The sequence below is a fragment of the Cibotium barometz genome, chromosome 46 (genome assembly GCF_041138505.1).
Source record: "Cibotium barometz isolate CiBa-2024 chromosome 46, ASM4113850v1, whole genome shotgun sequence".
In the NCBI taxonomy this organism is placed as follows: Eukaryota; Viridiplantae; Streptophyta; class Polypodiopsida; order Cyatheales; family Cibotiaceae; genus Cibotium; species Cibotium barometz.
The window spans coordinates 4,349,852-4,364,031 of record NC_141091.1 but is presented as its reverse complement, the minus strand read 5'-3'; the positions used below and the strand labels follow the sequence as shown (position 1 = coordinate 4,364,031).

General features: G+C 44.1%; 1 protein-coding gene across 1 annotated transcript in view; it reads right to left on the bottom strand.

The window, feature by feature from the left end:
* Nucleotides 1-4,976: 4,976 nt before the first annotated feature.
* LOC147611829 (cytochrome P450 CYP72A616-like) overlaps nucleotides 4,977-14,180 on the bottom strand; it is a 73,111-nt gene continuing 63,907 nt past the window's right edge. Inside the window, exon 4 of the mRNA XM_086783675.1 lies at nucleotides 4,977-5,847. Within this exon, the coding sequence (XP_086639801.1) occupies nucleotides 5,076-5,847 (772 nt within the window). The 3' untranslated portion in view covers nucleotides 4,977-5,075. The remainder of the gene's footprint in view (nucleotides 5,848-14,180) is intronic.

The following is a 14,180-nucleotide window of genomic DNA, read 5'->3' as shown; positions in this document are numbered from 1 at the left end:
CTTCCATTAAACCTCTGGTCTGTCCTCCACCAGATCTGGTTCAATCTTTGGAAATGGACTACACAGCCCGGTGCTTAGTAGGGTTATTGTTCGGGCCACGACCGCCAATAGATTTCCTTAGGGGTTGGGTCAAAGACAACTAGCTCTCCATTGGTATTGAGGTAGATATCACCAAGCCCTCCCAAATGGGTATTACCTCTTTTTGTTCAAAGACTCAAATATGGCTCTAAAGGTCCTAGGGTCAAGGCAATGGATGTACAGGAACATCCCTTTCTGTTTCTTCAGTTGGTCTAAAAACTTTAACCCTCCGGGTCCAAAGCCTTCAGCCTGTCCTGTGTGGGTAAAACTACCCAACCTACCTTTTTACTTGTACCCTTGGCTCAAAAAAAATGTTTCCCCCATAGGGAAAGTTAGGCATGAGGTCCAAGAACGATTGCAACCCAACTTGGCATCCTCAGGTCCTTGCGGAAGTGGATCTAGATAGGCCCCTTATAGACGAGATTGAAATCAATTGCGGTGATTATAACATCCAGCAAAGAATTTTGTACAAACACCTTCCCAACGCATGCTTCCACTGTGGAAAGCAAGGGCATGTTATCAGAGAGTGTCCTTCCAGATACCCCAATCTCACTGCCATTAGTGCCCCTAATCTTCCTACAGCCAACAACCAAGCTTACCCTACTGGAGTGAATAAGAATCTGAACTCGGTTGATTCCCAAGAGTGCATTCAATCCATGCCTCGGGATAGATCCAGAATTCTAGCCGAAACTAACCAAATGGACCATGACCAGGTGCTCCCTCCCCATGCATTGATGGCTGGTTCGATGGGAGACGAGCAAGATAGGGCTGAGCAGTCTCTGTTTGATACAGAAAACGGTATCCCCAAAGAAATGGAGATAGTTAAGGAATTGAAAAGAATGCATGCTCAGGTTGGATCCACCACACCTCAAGCTGTGACCAAAGTGGGACCTAAAAAGGTCAACACTCGGAAAAAGGGAAAATGAGATGCAGCACTCTGAATGTTAGACCTTTCAAAAGTCCAACTAGTGAAACAATGGCTGAGGAAACAAGGTAGATTTGAGTTTATAGCTCTACCTTGAAAAAAGGTTGCTCAACATTTCTAAAAAGCACATCTAGATCTACACAACCCACTGTCAGGGCTCTGGAGGAGTGGTTGTGGGCATGCATGTGGACCATCAGAATGAGCTGAAGGACGTGAGGATTGATACGTATGATCAGTGGACTGCATTTGAAATGACCACCTTCTCATTCATTGGTATTTATGCTAGAGGTGCTCAGGCTATCAGAATAAGAACCTGGGGTACCTTGAGAAGTGTTCCTGATCCTATCATCCTAATGGGGGATTTCAATATGGTGGAATTCAAAAATGACAGGCTATGGTTGTGGGCATGCATGTGGACCATCAGAATGAGCTAAAGGACGTGAGAATTGATACGTATGATCAGTGGACTGCATTTGAAATGACCACCTTCTCATTCATTGGTATTTATGCTAGAGGTGCTCAGGCTATCCTTATCAAAACCTGGGGTACCTTGAGAAGTGTTCCTGATCCTATCATCCTAATATGGGATTTTAATATGGTGAAAATGACAGGCTAAGAGGTTTGGGTCAAGTCATAAAAGGGGCTGAGCTCCAAGCCTGGCAGCGCACTGCTGATCACTTTAGGCTATGTGATGTAGGGAATATTGGTGATTACATGTGGCAAAATTATGCCCATGGGGACTTGACCAGGAAAGCTAGATTGGACAGAGGATATAATGTGAATGTAGAACTGATGTCTCTCCTTGCCTCTCAGATCACTATCTCATTATATTAGTGTTGGTGGACAACCATGACAAAAAGGTCACTAATCAGTGGTTCCACACGGTTCCAACGCTATTTAAAATACCTATTGTTCAGGAGGAAGTCAAAAGAATCTAGACTGATTTCTTCAGCTGTGGTCTCATCCCTGCAAGGACATGGAGTTTGGCCATCAAATCTACCCAAGCCCTATTGATATGCATCAGGAAAGAGGTAACCAAAATCAAGAAAAACAGAAGAGACTTGCTTTATCTGAATCTCTAAGAGTTGGAAGTGATAGCCAACAAGGAAGACCCTGCAATTCAAGAAGCTGTTCTTAGTACTAGGGCTGATATTAGGAGAGAAGAGGAGTTATCCCAGAAGCAAGCCCTCCTATTCTTTAGAGATTGGTGGGCTGGGAAAGCTGACCTACCCACTCCTAAGATGTTCAAAATGCTGAAAGTCAAACAATGTAAGGATGCTATCCCTACATTGCATGATCCTAACAATCCGGGTAACTCCTTTGAGGAAGGGAATAGAATAAGAGTCTTCAAGCACTTCAATAACATATTTAGTAATGGGGAAGGTGACTCAAATGCATTGCCCTCATACGGCAGGCCAAGAAGCCAACCATTCCTGACACACTAGCTAAAGAGCTAGAAAACAATATGGATCAGTTATTAAACATAAGAAAACAGGTATCAGGACTCTCATTGATAAGCCTCCTGACTGGCTGATCCAAGTTGGTTGTAAGGTCCTGGAAGAGGAAGTGATTTTCAAATTATTGGGCATTCCCATGGGCTTCAAGGTCACCCTTAAGCAAAGATGGCGATGGGTGTTAAATAAGGTGGAAGGGAAACTTGCCAGATGGCAAAAAATGCATCTGAACCTGGGGGACAGAAAGATGGTAATCAACCATTTCATTATCCCTTCTATCATCTACTTTCTCAGCTACTGGAGACCTTCAGAATCTGATTTAATGCAATTCATAAGGTTATGCAAAAACTATCTATGGGGAGGGGACCCCTGGATTAGGAAAATCCCTAAAGTCAGGTGGAAACGGTGCTGTTTGGAAACAGGAAAAGGGGGCCTTGGTATCAAAGATGTGTCCAACCTATAGCTAATAGACTGGCTGCCAAATGGGTGTTGAGAAGCTTTCTCTACCCCTCTGAAGACTGGGTGTGGTTGATCACTAGGAATCTTGATCGATTCTAGCTCAAACAATTCCCCAAGTGGAAGAACCTCCTCCCGCTCACAATTATGGCAAGCAAATTCATGGTGAAACCGGTTGGCAACCAACTGGTCTATTCACTTTGGTCCGCTTGGAATGTTGTCAGACTGATCTTATCTTTTCTAAGAAACCTAGCTACACATGGGGTATACATGGGAGAGACTCCATCTGGTGGCCATGCATTCCTCTCCCCCCAATTGATAATGCCCAAGCTGAAGCGGCTTTGAGGATGCACATGAAAGTCTGCTCTACTGGTGGGATATCTGGGATAGAGATATCAATTCTTGGATGTCCAGAGCTGATTTGATCAAAGACTATAATGTGACATACGCAGAGTTAGACCTTATTGGGGCAAGAATTAGCTTATGGCACCAATCAGACACCTGGATGCTCTATCGATTAAAGATATGCCAGTTCACAAAGCTTTCCAATGGAAGAGTCAAAAGGGCCTACTTCCTGTCCCCCCTAAACAGGGGTCTGCTCCTATTCATTGCCCTTTGAACAAGAGATGGGAAATCCTTCCGGACAGAACACAATAGTATTTTCTGTTTGGTAAGTTATGGTATAAATATGTGGAACTAAAAAAAGCGTGCCTAGCTTGGTTGGTTATGTTTAGAGCTATTTGGACTCAGCTTAAAGCCCTCAGACTTAATATTGGGGATGGGAAGTGCCACAGATGCAAGGAGGTTGAGGATGACCTACACATATTCATGCACTGCCCTATTGCAAAGGAATGCTTCAAGTCATTGGCCAAATGCATTCAGTTATGGAATGGCTACTCCCTTGGCTGGCATGTGAAAGATTCATACAAAGACGGTTGAAAGATCTGGACACCAAGCTTCTTCGTCTGCATAAGAAAGCTAAAGGAAAGCAAGTGGACCAAGTGATACAAAAAATTCAGGAACTGTTGAAGATGAGAGCTTCTGTCATCTCCAAGGATGTGATGCTCATTAAAGCACTCTATGTTTTGTAACTGCCTCCTCTAACTTCTTAATATAAGCTGCCTTTATTTGAATGAACTCTTGCCTAGATGCTAGTGGTATATGCTATTGTGTGCATGATGTGATCTTGTTAGATGATTCTGTGTGCCCATCCGTGGACTCGGAGTAGGCATGGCGCATGGAATGGGCATACGTGGACTCGGCTTGACAACAGCCAATGAGAAAAGGGCTGTAACAACTCTATCTTCTTTCCACACGGAGCTTTCACCTTTTAACAAATATCACAACGTTGTACATATGTAAATACATCTCGCCTCATCTTTGACCAATAATATTGCCGTTCCAATTTCTCCAGAGTCAAATTCATGCCCCTATGACCACCAGTAATGGCGTCATGGATATCATGGAGAAGAGCTGCCCTGAACGACTTCATGACACATAGTCGGCCTTTGTAGAAAAGCCAACCATCGCGTATCAGAAGGTGGCATGGTCATGTGGCATCCAATGCCTGTTCCCACTGTGTACCGAAATCCGCGTACGTGTGCTTCATGTCATCTAGTCATATACCAACAAGATCGAGTCTAGTGGTCGGATTCAAAGTCACTTGTCCCTTCTTGCTGGCACATGATGAAAATGAAGATGAAGATATTGCAGATGACTGGTGGATGTCTATAGAATGTGCCTAATGGTGTGCTCAAAGCACTTGAAGATGGCAACAACTCCTCTAATGGGACTCTAGAACATTGAGATTGGCATGAACAATCGTCTCAAGGCTGCTCAAATATGTGAAGAAGAAGCTCAACGCATGCCGGGGACGTTCAATACTTGCACATGAATTGCACAACACATACAACAGACTTCAGAGAATCAGAAATTACACCATATGGAATGTTACTAATACAAAGAGAAGGAAGCCTTGGAAACCCTATGAAAATAAGAGTTTTTAATCTGGCCATCTAGATATCATGTGGTCTTTTCTCTCCTTTTTATGACTCAGGTTGACATGGATACAGGCACAAAACATTCCTCTAGTAGAAAATGTTAACAAGCTATATCATTGACAAGTTCTGGTGTGCAGAGCTTGGCACAATTTTACATACTAATCACAGCTTCGCAAGAATAATGGGCATACCAAATCTTGGCTGTAATGTTAATGTAACATCAGGACAATGCTGATAACTAGGACTAAGCTCCCAGGAGTACTTCTTGAGCATAAAATACAATATAACTCTTGCCTCTAAGAACACCAAAGACTGTCCGATGCAGGTCCTTGGCCCAGAGCCAAAGGGTAAGAATGACAACGGATTTTTGCATGCTTTGTTGATACCATTGGAAAATCTACTTGGCTTGAACTCTTCCGAGTCCTCCCCCCACACATCCTTGTTGCGATGGAGGGCAGAGACAGAAGCAATCACCTCGATCTTCTCAGGAACCAGAACACCTTGAACCATGTTCTCACGCGTGCATGAGCGACCGATGATAGGTTGTGGTGGGAAAAGTCGCAGCGATTCCCAAAGAATCATGCTAAGTGTCTTTAACTGGCTCGTTTGCTTGAAATCCAGGTCTTTGACTCCTTGAACTTCAGCTCGTGCCCGTTCTTGCCAACTTGGATGAGTAGCAAGCAAATAAACTGTCCAAGCAAGAAGGTTTGCTGTAGTCTCATGGCCTGCTAGGAGAAATGTGACGCTGTTGTCTAACACCAATTTATGGCTGAAATCCTCAGTGTCTCTGGCCCTCTTAATCATCAACTCAACCACTAGCCCTTGTTTGGTGCTTTCCAGATATGAGACCGCTTGCTGCTTTCGTTTGTTTACCAGCCCCTTGATCACTGATAGCAAGAGATTCTCATCCTCAATGATCCGCTTGCTCTTCCAGCTGTGCACATATAAGTACTATCACAACACTGCATATTGCGTATACAACTGCCCTTACATGATTAGTACTTGATTAGATTCAAAATGCATGACGAAGGAGAATCACCAAACAGATTAAATGTTACTAGTGAGATGCAGTAATTTGGATTTTTGACAAATGTATATCCAAGCTGAAAGTTCAAAACGAGAGTACCAAAGGCATCATAAATGACTCCAGATTTCACTGGATCAACAATGGAGCTGACTACACCGACTTTTTGGGCTCTTAGACTCATATGTTATGTTACCGATTCAAGAAAGCATTTCGATGACACTGAGCACAACCAAGATGGGGCAAGCGGAAAGAGACCATCTGAATCAGGTATTTGATGTTTAAACGAGGGATGATAAAACCTAGCCTTGAAATACAATGTTCAGACAAGGGCTCAGACTGTCAATGAAATGAAGTAACGGTTGGCTGTTGGGACATACCATACCTCCCAACAAACCATCAACGATGAGAAAAATTCTGTTATGAGAATACCTTCATGAACTAGTTGAACACTGTAGGGGGTGTGCTCAACCACCACCAGGTAAGATCTAGAGTCATACGGATTAATTCCAATTAAAGGACTAAGTTTTCACCTGAACACACACAGGTAATATAATAGAGCAAGTATCTTGTAAGGCTTAAGGACCTGTGATCTTGCCACTGCACAGTGGCAAGTGTTTGAAGTTAACCTATAGCTGCAAACTTTGTACGTTGTATGAATCAAGATGCAGAGAATCACTGCTAAGCTTTTGCTAGGGCCATATGTGGATTAACTCCAATACAAGGAGTGGAAGTAATTACCTATTTCTCAGTGTTTTCACCCTAAAACAGACCCACACAGATAACATATAAAAGTAGGCACCCTATGGCTAAGGGGCTACAGAATCACACTTGGATCTCTCAACTTGCCAATCAATACATAGTCGCAGAGTGCTAGTTAGTTCTTTGTTCTCTTCTGATTACCATTATTAGCCAGTGGACATGAAAGGGTCATATTGACCCACTCTACACCTACCACATGATGACTGGGGAGGATGGTGCGGACCAAATAAAGTTCATACATGCTATTGCATAATCACACTACAACCCATCCACTCACCAATTATCTGCCTTTCTGTCTTTTTCACCCTAGTAGCTTCTATCAGCATTTAGCCTCTTGTCTCAGCAGTTCCAAATCAGCCATTGGAGCTCCCTTCACAACAGCACATGGCTGTGGCAGCCTGTGGGTCTCATAAGCATCTATTGTATCACACCAGTATTGCAGTATTGTTCGTCATCTTTGTTATTTTGCAATTTGAATTTTCTGTGTTACAAAAGATCGTAAGCGTTGGACTTCTGTTTCTGAATTTTTACAAACCCCAAACCTGCCTCCGGGTGCTCGTACTCGGCCTCTTATAAGGCCATTACCCCCCATATGATGTTTGATGGAAATAGGAGCTCCTGTAAACAATGCAGAAAGGGACCAAGTTGAAAGCCTATTCACAAAACAACAGTATACATGTTGCTTCTGTGCCCTCGCCTCCTCTATAATGGCTCGAAGAGTGTAGACATATAATCTGGAGTAGAAAAATTTCTCCTGAAGCCTGCCTAGCCTGGGGCTCTTTGTTCCTGTCTCTCTGCCCAAAAACCTAATCTCAGCTTCTAATACTGCTCCATAGATCTTGGCCACTGTGTCGCCTATCATGGTGCTCTTGTAGTTGATTGGATTCGTGGGGTCTCTCATGTGCGAACTATTCCACCTGAAAATCTTCATGGTCCTTAGCCTGACCATTATGCAACTTTAATAGGGCTTTGAGTGACGTTGGTAGACCGTAGTGTTAAAGAGAATGGCTGAAGTGGGGCGTGGAATGTGTGACATATGTGGTACGGGCTGATTTGGCACATCATAAAGATGTCGTGCATGAGATCATGGGTGTTTTCTTTTCTTTGGGAATGCACCAGGTGTCCGAGCTGTCCGCACTCAAAAAGAGTTGGTACAATTCCATCTCGCGCTTGGCTAAGAACGCATGGTTCTTCCAATGAGTAAAGCGGCAAAAAGATCTCTGCATTACTTGAGCAGAGATCCTCCCGCACGTCCGCTCCCATAAGAGGTGAAGTCATGCATTCTTGCATTCCTCATCATACTACCTGTTTTGTGCACTGAGGGCTTGGCGGTGGAGCAAGCGGAGTGGGGGAAATTGGCTTGGCCTCAATCGTGGATGATGGAAGAAAGTTCTAATGTGAGGGTTGATATGGGTAATGTGTGACATCAAGGTCAAAAATGTGGCAAGATAGATGATCCTTGTAGAGAAATGAATGCGGGTAAAGGTGGATATAAGGGGTTTCAGGGTGGGTAGCAAAGGTGGAAAAGTGAAAGTGAAAGCTAGGTATGTGTGATCATCCCCAATAGGTGGTGGCAGAATGGTGAAGTCCTGGATGTCTCACATAAGTGCAGGAAACCCCATCAAGAAATCCACAATACACAATCCCCCTCCATATGGAAGGGAGGCAAGGTTATCTGAAGTGGGCCAACGGGACATCCCGTCATAGATAAGTAGCTCATGAATGGCCCCCATGTCTAGAAAGTGTCTCGCAGATGTGGTAATACATCTTGCGATGACTGCTGTAACTCATGTCACCCAACAGGAGGGTGTCTCCTTGATGGAAAAACTCCACAATATCAAGGCATATGGGGACTTTCCATCTTGCATCAAGTCATGTGCAAAGGCTGATGTCTTGGTCGGGAAGTAACACACTGAAATATGCAACACCTGTAAGCCAAACCTGGCTAAGCACATCCACATGAAACGGGCCTCCTCATCTTGTCTAACCACTGTGAGTATTCTACGCATGTGAGGCCTAAATAAGCATGCCACACCACTTGAGCCCACGTTACATCGTACCCCACCACCAACCCACCCCATGGGTCTAGCCCCTATAAACAGACTCCCATACGTATCACACCTCAAGTAGCCCTGAGTCTCCGTGTAGAAGACAATGTCTCTCCTATGTAAGTCTCAAAGCCCCCTAGGTCGCACCATAAAAGTCCCATTATAGTTACATGTAGCCAGGTGAAGCATATCCTCGGGAACCTCTCTATGATGTTGACCTGACCATCACAATATACATCCCATTTCCTTGCTCCATGTGCCTCATGGACCTGTATCATACCAACCTTCCTGTGCTCCACCTGTTGTCACAAAATTCTTCACAGCTTCTCTTTTCTATTGTTCATGTGCGGCATATGGAGCCTAACATGACATACATGTATAGCTGGTGGAGCCTGACATGGTGTGTCAATATGGCATATGGAGCTTAACATAAGAATACATGTATGGCTCATGGAGCATAGTAAATGTGTGGCTTGTGGGGCCTAACATGGTGTACATGTATGGCTCATGGAGCCTGACATGATGTGATTCCCTAGGACTAGCTATCCTGGAGATCTTCTGTATTTCTGTTCAGGGAAGGTTCCGGAAGGATCAAGAGCCCTGGACATTTTAGCTGATACAACTGAGCAGATGGGTGTTTCTTCCAGTCTAGCTGCACTCATGTGTGTGCATGACTTTGATTTTATATTTGGATGACTTGTCTTGTTTGCCTGGACAATGCCTGAGATTACTACCTGTGTTGTCCATGGGACCAGGACGCCTGGGCACCCTGTGGACATGTATGCGCACACCTATTTGGGACTGACGGGTGGTCTACATGTGTTTTGCAGGTAGAAAGTGTCCCTACAAACCCAATTTACAGCTTTATGATTTCACATATTAATAATTATGAGTGCAGGTTCACACACACTTATAAGTGACGAGACAACTTATAAGTTGTACACACTAGACAAGACTTATTTAATACATGTTGCGACCAAAAGACGGGCTCTGGACAAGATTTGGGCCATCTGCATGTAGGCGCCCCATTCTAGACCTAAAAAGCACACGTTTCAACTACTATTGGCAGAGGAGCTCTATTGTTGAAGGCGAACTCCAAGTTTGCTCATGCGCATGCTTTCTGGGTGCATGTTTCTGGGTGCATGCGAGAGCTGGTCGACCAGTTTTACAGACTGCTACAGCCACCTACCACGATAGAAACCCACCAGATGTATGGGAGATGCTGGCCAACTTCTTCTGGATGCTTCCATACTGCTGGCTGACTGTTTACAGCACTGAAAAGTGGCTAGCCAGGTCATTAGACAGGGGAGCAGAGCTGTTCGATTCATCTGGGATAGATTCTCTAATGTTCAAAGACCTTCTGGCTTGTGTTTTGCAGCTGGTCGAATTCCCCTGTGGCTTCTGAGAGCTGGTCGACTGTTGTAGACAGCCCTTCAAGGCTGGTCAACTTACTCTGTGAGCCAGACAGGTTGAAGATGAAGTTGCACAGCTGTCCTGGGCTGATGTGAAACAGTGAAAGTCCTATGGACTGTCCATAGTTGTCATGCATGTGCTTGATGCCGGGAATGCTCTCTTGTGCTGAGGACGTCATCAGATTCAGCATATGTTTTGTTTTGCATTCATACTGTACTGGAAGAGATAGGTGCTAGCCAGTGGAGAATCCGTGGGCACTCGTGAAGTTGTATTTGGAAGCATACTCCTTTTCGGTAATCTAACCATAAAGGAAGGGGGGGGGGGTGTGTTTGCCCATCTTCTGGCCCCTAATGTGGTGTACTGTGCAATGTGCAAAGTTGTCATCTTTCCTTTATCTAGCATGCTTATGTGTTTATTCAGTTTTCATGATTGATAAGATTTCCGTGTTACAATTGCCCTTCCATTACATTGGTATCAGAGCAGGGTTTTCTACAAAGCTTATGTCTTATATGATGCTGGATATGGCTGTAAGGAGTCAATATCCATGAGAGAAGGTTGGGATATTGAGGTAGTCCTCGTCTTACTGTCGCGCCCTGAAAGAGGTTACTTCTTAAGTGGCAGTGAGCGTGTTGAAAGACTTTGTGGCCCTCTTGTCTGTGTAGGGGCACTGTTGCACCCTTGCAGTCTATTCAGTATCATATTTGGAAAGTTGGTATAGAGCGATTCCGGGGCACAAAAATTCTTTTCTTTCTCAAAACTTGGTAAATACATTATGGCCAGCCAGTCAAATCATTATGTGGAGGACTCTATCACCCGTATCCGCCGCGTGCGGGACGAGGATTAGAGACAAGAACCATGTTGGGCATTGGCAGATAACAATCCACCGTTATCTGCTAGAGCTAAGGATCAACAGGATCTTAATGCTTTGATGAATGAGCTTGTTGAAGAGCTCCATGCTTTGCAAAGGGACCCGGATGTACAGAGGATTATTGAATCAAAGTCTCAGGTTAAGGCTGATGTGGTCACTTTTGATGCAATTGTCCAATAGATAGGAATTGACAAACCTTGAGAGTTGGTTGTTGCTTATATGAAAAGCCGTGCGATGTTGTTTCCGATGATGAGGACAAGTGGGTCTTCACACGACAACCTCGCAGGTTATCCCATGACGGGAATTCTGATGATGTTGTGAGAGGGCATACAGCACGAACCAGTGATGTGAGAGGGCATGCACCGCGACCAAGTGATGTAAGTGGGCATGAAGCCTGGACAGATGTTATGAGGGGGCATGCAGCCCATGCAACTGAGGTGAGAAGGCATGCAGCCCGAGGAGATGATGTACATCGACATGCAGATGGAGCGGACGATGAGGGGTTTTCAGCCCACATAAGAGATACAGAAGATCTTCATGCTTGTCCGTGCTATCTCCACCTTTTAGGTATGTTCTTGCTCCCAGAGTAGATAGTGTTGCACGGGAAATCAGCCCTAGACCTGGGCACCGTCGCCATCATAGACATGACGAAGAGGATGATGTTTTAGAGCGTCGGGATGCTCGTCACAGCAAGAAAGCCAAAGAGTTCAAGTCAGGGAACAAGGACATCAAATTCGAGAGCTACAATGGAAAGTTGGATCCCACCAAGGCACTTCCTTTCATAAGGCAATTTGAAATAGCCTTTTGCACTGAGGAATTTATTGAGAAATCTATGCTCAGGCATGTAGGTATGCATCTTAAAGAGACTGCAAGTGATTGGTGGATGGCAAAGCTCTTAGAAGAATTTGGTAGCGGATGCTTTGTCACGTAGGCCTCAAGTGCATGTAGTGACTACCACCTATCATCAGGACTTGTCAGGGATGCGGGATATGTATGCTTTGGACACACATTTTCAGCTTATTTGGGTTGATTTGAATGATGGTACCGCTGTCCCATCTTATTCGATTCAAGATGGTTTTCTAATGATGCAAAACCGTATTTGTGTGGTCCAAGAATTACGTCAAAAGGTTATGGAAGAGTGTCATGCTCCTCCTTATGCATGTCATCGTGGTGCTACACAGGCTTTGGAAAGATATTTCTTTTGGCTAGCTTTACATAGGGATATTGCTGCTTATGTTCATGAGTGCCTAGTGTGTCAGAAAATCAAGTTTGACAGGCACAAGACACGTGGTTTGCTTCAGCCCTTACCCATTCCATAAGAACCATGGGAAAGCAGTGCCATGGATTTCATTACAGATTTGCCGAGATCCACACATGGTAATGATGCAATATGGACTATCATTGATCGTTTTAGCAAACATGCACATTTTATTCCTGTGAGGAAAACCATCAAGCCAGAGCACATGGCAAAGTTGTTTTTGGCTCAAATTTTCAAACATTATGGCATGAGTAAATCTATTGTGGGGGATAGAGATCCTCGCACCACTAGTTTATTTTGGCGGGAATTGTTTGATAACATGGGCTCAAAGCTGAGTTTTTCATTAGCTTATCATCCTCAAATGGATGGTTAGAGTGAAATTGCAAATTCAGCCATACTTGATTTACTCAAGTGTTATGTATCTGAGCAGAAGCCAGATTAGGAAAAGTATTTGCCCTTGGTTGAGTTTGCATACAATAACACCGTGCATTCTTCAACTAATAAGGCTTCGTTTGAGAGAGTCTATGGCAAGGTGGTGCTTCCACCTATCTTACGAACAAAAGATGAAATCTTTGCAGTAGATGAGTATGTCCGAGATTTGGATACTGCATTTGCATAGGTTCGGACAGCTACAGAGGTTATTTTCAAGGAAGGTGATTGGGTAATACTTAAGTTTGAGAAAACACGTCTTCGGAAGCGGCCAAGCAAAGAAGGCCGGTTTCCTAAGCTTTCAAAAAGGTATTATGGGCCATTCCTAATCTTGCAGAAGATAAAGATTGGTATTGCCCGATCACTGGAAAATACATAATGCATTTCATGTCAACTTGTTGAGGCCTTATGTGGGATCACCTCCTATGAACCCAATTTTGGATGATCCAACAAAGGTGGATGAAATTGAGGAGATATTGCAACCTAAGCATATACTTTTTCATAAAAAGCATAAGTATGCAGGTGGCAAGCTAGTACGCATGTATCTTCTAAAGTTTACAAACTATTCGGCTCTGGATGCAAAGTGCATGGACGAGGATTATTTTGAGGATTATCCGGAGCTTTTGAAGGCCTATCTAGAAGCTTTTTAGTTGCGGTCAACTGCTTAGAAGCCGGGGGGAATGTCACAAAATTCTTCACAGCTTTTATTTTCTATTGTTCATGTGTGGCATATGGAGCCTGACATGACATATATGTATGGCTGGTGGAGCCTGACATGGTGTGTTTGTATGGCATATGGAGCCTAGCATGATAGTACATGTATGGCTCATGGGGCCTAACATGATAGTACATGTGTGGCTTGTGGGGTCTGACATGTTGTACATGTATGGCTCATGGAGCCTGACATGATGTGATTCGCTGGGACTGGCTATCCTAGAGATCTTCTGTATTATGTTCTGGGAAGGTTCTGGAAGGATCATGAGCCCTGTACATTTTAGCTAATAGAACTTAGCAGATGGGTGTTTCTTCCAACCTAGCTGCACTCATGTGTGTGCATGACTTTGATTTTATATTTGGATGACTTGTTTTGTTTGCTTGGACAATGCTTGATTATTGCATGTGTTGTCCATGGGACCGGGAACGCCTAGGTACCCTATGGACATGTATGTGCACACCTGTTTGGGGACTGACACGTGGTCTACATGTGTTTTGCAGGTGTTAAGTGTCCCTAAAAACCCAATTTACAGCTTTATGATTTCACATACTAATAATTATGGGTGCAAGTCACACACTTATAAGTGACCGGACAACTTATAAGTTGTACACACTTGACAAGACTTATTTAATACACGTGGTAGCCAAAAGACAGGCTCCGGACAAGATTTCGGCCATCTGCATGTAGGCACCCCATTCTGGACCTAAAACGCACACGTTTCAACTATTATTGGCAGAGGAGCTCTATTGT